The following is a 6,288-nucleotide window of genomic DNA, read 5'->3' on the forward strand; positions in this document are numbered from 1 at the left end:
CAACTAAACAATGCCAAGAAAGGTGCTGGCAGGGGAAACACACAGCTGTCTCCTACATATGAACCAAAACTGGGATTGACAGAAATAAGAGCAGCTGACAGGAACAGCTGAGGCTGGTGACAAACTGATGCAGATTAAAGAAGTAAAAACCTGACCAGAGATTAACTCTGGGAAACCTGATAATGACAAACTACATTGTGGTTTAGAAATAATCCTTGAATAAAAGTCAGTTATCCTGGGTCCCAACCATGGTTCAGCCACAAAGTAGATCAGTAGCTTCATGCAAGTCACTAAATTTCTATTTTTCTCAGTTGCCTCAATTATAAAATAAGTTGGTTGTGTTTTCTATGCTATCAGTCTTTGTCCAAATGTACAATGGTGCTTCTCAATGTCAGGGAGGGGAAAATTTCCCCCTCCACCCCCGTCGAGTTCTTATGGCTGCACTAATAATAAAATTGGCACAAGACAGAGTAACAGGAGAAAAAGAAACAAGCTTAATCCATGTACACAGAGGTCTTATAAATATAGGACCTAAGAAATGGCCAAAGGAGGCAATTTTATACTTTTTTAGACAAAGAAAATAAATTTGAAAAAAATTGCCAGGACAAACAAGCTTAGGTTTCAGTGCTTAATTAGTAAGAAATTTCAGCAAAATTTGGGCTTGGGTAATAAATTAGCAAAAAAGTAACCAGATTTGCTTATACAGGCTTCTTGGCCTGAAATTATCTATCTCTGGTGATAAGAATGTCTTTCTACTGCCCAGTACAGGGAGGGCACCTTTCTATGGGACATTTATTTCCTGATTTCAGAGATACAGAAAGCCAAATTGTTCCTCTTGTATTGGCCATTTCTCAAGTAACTTAATTTCAAAATAATAAATATGCCATTGAGTCATATTTTGGAATGGCATGCCCTAGGCCCCAATGTCAAACTAAAATATGCATACAAATTGTCTAAAGAACTTGTTAAAAATGCAGGTTCTAATTCACTGGTTTTGAGTGGGACCCAATGTTTTGTATTTCCAATCAGCTCCCATCAGATTGGATGTTATTTATTTGCATATCACACTTTGTATAGTAAGGCTCTTGAATTTGTTGGTTCGGTTTTCCTGGCAGATCAACCAAAAAGGAAACATAGAGTTGTCTGATTGGCCCTTTTAAACTATAAAGAGTCAAGTGAGTAGAACAGAGATTGGGCCAGGAAATGTGAAAAGGACCCAAGCACTACTGAAAATTATAAACAACTGAAATCAGGGTTTACCATGCAAATTGTGTCAAATATCTAAAGATACGAGGATTGCTAAAAAGTTTTGAGTCAGAAAAGAACAACAGCCCTAGGGAAAATTCATTTGTAAAGTGAATTATACTGCTAATGATAAAGAAATTAGCAAACCTATAGACAACATCATGCTAAACAGGGAAAGCTGAAGGCATTTCCTCTAAGATCAAAGACAAGACAAGGATGCCCACTCTCACTCCTTTTATTCAACTTAGTATTGGAGGTCTTAGCCACAACAATCAAACAAGAAAATAAAATTCTACTTCAAAAAACAAAGAAACAAACAAATTCATAGAGGAAGAGATCAGATTAGTGGCTGGGGGGACAGGGGAACTGGATGAAGATTGTCAAAAGGTACAAACTTCCAGTCATAAGATAAATAAGCATTAGGGATACAATGTACAACATGACTGATATAATTAACACTGCTATATGGTATATATGAAAGCTGTTAATAGAGTAAATCCTAAGAGTTCTCATCACAAGGAAAAATAAATCTTTATTTTTTTGCCACACTGTGCAGCATGCAGGATCTTAGTTCCCTGACCAGGGATCAAACCCACACCCCCTGCAGTGGAAGTGCAGAGTCTTAAGCACTGGCCGGCCAGGGAAGTCCCTACTTAGTGGTAATCATTTCATGATGTATGTAAGTCAAATCATTATACTGTGCACCTTGAACTCATACAGCGCTGTATGTTAATTATATCTCATTAAAACTAGAAGTGGGGGCTTCCCTGGTGGCTCAGTGGTTGAGAGTCCGCCTGCCGATGCAGGGGACGTGGGTTCATGCCCTGGTCTGGGAAGATCCCACATGCCGTGGAGCAGCTGAGCCCGGGAGCCATGGCCACTGAGCCTGCACGTCTGGAGCCTGTGCTCCGCAACGGGAGAGGCCACAACAGTGAGAGGCCCGTGTACTGCATTTAAAAAAAAAAAAAAAAACTAGAAGGGAAAAAAAAAGAAATTAGAAAACCAGTTTATCATGATAGCCCTGAGCATAACAGATAATCTGATTAACAGGGTATTGTTGAAAACATCCAGGTTGATCAGGAAGCTCTGTTCCTTTTTTCTTTTTCATTTTTCCCCCTCTTTCTTCCCTCCTTTCCTTCCTTTCCTTTTTCTGGCTCTCAGATGGAGAGAATTAATGAACTATACACCTCAGGCCATGACACACTATCAGGATTCATCTAGGCAAGGCCCTCATCCCTCTTACTCCCTTTGATTCCTATTCCCCACCACCATTTCTTGCCTCTCCCCACAAACAACAATTATTTGTGTAAGTTTTTGTATAACGTGTATTGCTATTTGGTGTTGACCGAGATGGCCTTAATGTTCTCAGCTTGACCAAACTTTACACCGGGAGTTGGGGCGTTTTCCTAACTCTTGACCCCTGACTTTTCTTAGAGCATTTATTTAAGAAAATTTGTAACTGTACTTTCTTTCTCTGCCCCTTTGAAAAATGCAAATCTTTTTTTTCTTTTATTATTCTTTCTGTTCTTTTCATCTTTTTTTAAAAATTGAAGTACAGTTGATTTACAAAGTTATGTTAGTTTCAGGTATACAGCAAAGTGATTCAATTATACATATATATGTATATTTTTCAGATTCTTTTCCATTATAGGTTATTACAAGATATTGAATATAGTTCCCTATCCTTGTTGTTTGTCTATTTTATATACAATAGTGTGTGTCTGTTAATCCCAAACTCCTAATTTATCCCTCCACCCACTACTTTTCCCTTGGTAACCATAAGTTTGTTTTCTATGTCTATGAGTCTATTTCTGTTTTGTAAATAAGTTCATCTGTACCATTTTTTTAGATTCCACATACGTGACATCATATGATATTTGCCTTTCTCTGTCTGACTTATTTCATTTAATAGATAATCTCTAGGCCCATCCATGTTGCTGCAAATGGCATTATTTCATTCTCTCTTTTTTTTTTTCCATTCTCTTTTATGGCTGATGTGTGTGTGTGTGTGTGTATATATATATATATATATATATATATACACACATATATATACACATATATATATATGTGTGTGTGTGTATATATATAGACATACCATTATATACACTGTTCATTTAAAATAATCGTGTAGATTACAGACAGATAAGTCATCACATTACAATGATTATTCTCATAGCTGTATAAGGGTGAAAAAGTACTTTTCCACTCATTGAGTGTACTTTTCAAAGTCCATTAAAAGCTGGTTTAGCTGGCAAATAAGGAAGGAGAGCTTAGTGTGTATGTGCATGGGGGCGGTGTCATGAAGGACCTTAAATAGAATCAGAATCCTCCTTTTTTTGGTCTGAACTGTATTTGAGTGTAAGATTCTAAGGAGCTACTTTCCTGCCTGTCTTTCTAGAGTATCAGGGGACATGAGAAATGGCACTGCAATCACAGAGTTCATCCTCCTAGGCTTTCCTGGTATCCAAGGACTACAAATCCCTTTCTTTATAGTGATATTTTTCATCTACATGTTAACCCTTGCAGGCAGTGGGCTCATTATCGCCACTGTCTGGGCTGAGCCCAGGCTACAAATTCCAGTGTACTTCTTCCTTTGCAACCTGTCCTTCCTGGAGATCTGGTACACCACCACGGTCAGCCCCAAACTGCTAGAAACCTTTGTGGTGGCAAGAACAGCTATCTGCACCCACTGCTGCCTGTTACAGGCCTTCTTCCACTTCTTCCTCAGCACCACTGAGTTCTTCATCCTCACTGTCATGTCTTTTGACCATTACCTGGCCATCTGCAAGCCCCTTTGCTACCCCACCATCATGACCAGCAAACTCTGCCTGCAACTGGCCCTCAGCTCCTGGGTGGCGGGCTTCACCCTTGTCTTTTGTCACATGGTGCTGCTCATCCAGTTGCCATTCTGTGGCAACAATGTCATCAATCACTTCTACTGTGATGCTGGTCCCATCCTGAGAGCAACCTGTGCAGACACAAACATTTTGGAGCTCCTGGGTCTCTTGGCAACCATCCTGGTGATCCCAGGGTCACTCGTCTTCACTATGATTTCTTACATCTATATCCTGTCCACCATCCTACAGATTCCTTCAGCCACTGGCTGCCAGAAGGCTTTCTCTACCTGTGCTTCTCACCTGACAGTTGTCTCTCTGCTCTACGGAGCTGTTTTGTTCATGAATCTGAGACCCACAGCACACTCCTCCTTTAAAACGAATAAGGCGGTGTCAGTGCTGAATACTATCCCCACACCCCTTCTGAATCCGTTTATTTATACAATTAGAAACAAGGAGGTAAAATGAGTGCTAAGGAAGGCAGTGGCTTGTCCAAAGACTCATCGTCCAGAGTAAAACATGCAACACATGGAAATGAACATTAAGTTCAGATACAAAAACTAAATGTAAGAGGATTGTGAAGAAGATAAAGAGGTGAAAGCAAACTATGATGGTTAGGTTCCCCTATAAGAATTTGTTACATATAAATGGACCAGGAGTCCCCCTTGAAGTAGAGAAGTGACTTCATTCGCCAACTAGGAAATCCCACAATACCTACAGATGCATGAGGAAGAACTCAGGACTTTCTCAACTATAAGCTGAAAGTAGAGGACTTCCCTGGTGGTCCAGTGGTTAAGACTCTGCACTTCCACAGCAGGGGGCACAGGTTCAAGCCCTGGTCAGGGGAACTAAGGTACTGCATGCCACGCGGCAGGGCCAAAAAAAAAAAAAAAAAAAAAAAAAAAAAAAAAAGCTGAAAGTAGAAAGCACTAAAGTCAGAGACAACTGTCAGTAAATTTTTTAAGAAAATGTAAGGAATCCTGTCTCCCTCTTTGCCTTTAATAACCCCCTTGCCTCATCTTGTCAAAGGCATAAAGTCCCCTCACCTCATTTTCTCAGTACTTATTTTCTTCATAGTAGAAGCCCCCCGAAGTCTCCTAATCAATTCTAATGGTCTTTCCAAAATGTTTGAAATGAACCAGGTAATGTCTCAATAAGGGAACTTCTATCTTGATATAGAAATTTTGATATCTACAAATTTTGATATCTACAAAAATTTGATATCTACAAATTTTTAGAGAATCTAAAGCTGTTTATCCCCAGATAATACCAAAATTTGAGGACATCGGGTGAAAATTTCCAGTTGGATTATGCTTCAATCCAGGTAAGCCATGTGTTTAGGAAACCAACGGAAGTCTCAGAGCCAATATAACTGTGAAGGCTTTCTTGGTGGAAAACTCAGCCCCCAGGTAACATTAAGTTCAAGGCTTGCATATAGAGTTAGCATGTAAGGTTCCTTAAGGCAGGTGACAAACATATTGATTTAACGTTGTTCTGGGGGAAGACATCTGGCAGAAAAAGTTTTCTAGAGAATGGTGATACAGGTGAGTCACAGAATGTAATACTGGGTATTATGTACGTCTGTCTTGCAACAGCAAGAGAAGTCTTGCATTTACAGCCCATTAAAACTATGATTTTTTGAAAAGGATTATTGTGAACTTCTTTTAGTATTGAATTGAAAATTGCAACTGCAAAACAAAGTGTAATGAGGTAGAAATGTTATTACCTGATTTTCTTAGAGAGGAGCTATCTTGGGGCTGGGTAGGGGAAATCAGTCATTTAAAGGAAAACGGAGAAACCCAAAGGACATGAATATTATCAAGAGCCCCTATCATCAATCAAATGGTTTAAATTGCCCTGGAAGAGAAAATCAGCATAATATCTAGTGCTTCTCAGAGAGGAAAATGGCAGACAAAGAAGAGAGAGGGGAAAAGAGCCAGAAAGATGGAATGCAGCAAAAAAGGGTGTAGAAAGAAATCAGTGAAAATTCTCCTAAGTTGGCACGCCTACAGTGCATTTTAAGAATGGAGATGTCTAATACTCAACTAAAGGCCACAATTCCACAATGTTCATCTGTCTTCTCACACCTTCAGTAAAGTCTCCCATATTACCAAGTGCACATATGAACGGGATGAGTGTATTATACGCATTCATATGTGTGTGCTGGATGTGTAAATCAAGGAAGAGTCGAGTTTCCTGTCTAGAA

At 39.4% G+C, this 6,288-nt stretch overlaps 1 protein-coding gene across 1 annotated transcript; it reads left to right on the forward strand.

Annotated features, from left to right (window-relative positions):
- Nucleotides 1-3,659: 3,659 nt before the first annotated feature.
- Nucleotides 3,660-4,550, forward strand: OR6X1 (olfactory receptor family 6 subfamily X member 1; the record flags this gene model as incomplete). Its single annotated transcript, XM_081239929.1, has 1 exon — nucleotides 3,660-4,550. The coding sequence occupies one exon, from the start codon at nucleotides 3,660-3,662 to the stop codon at nucleotides 4,548-4,550; it is 891 nt and encodes a 296-aa protein (XP_081096055.1).
- Between the last annotated feature and the right edge of the window lie 1,738 nt (nucleotides 4,551-6,288).

Source organism: Mesoplodon bidens (assembly GCF_964165515.1).
Source record: "Mesoplodon bidens genome assembly, chromosome: 7".
NCBI classification, from domain to species: domain Eukaryota; kingdom Metazoa; phylum Chordata; class Mammalia; order Artiodactyla; family Ziphiidae; genus Mesoplodon; species Mesoplodon bidens.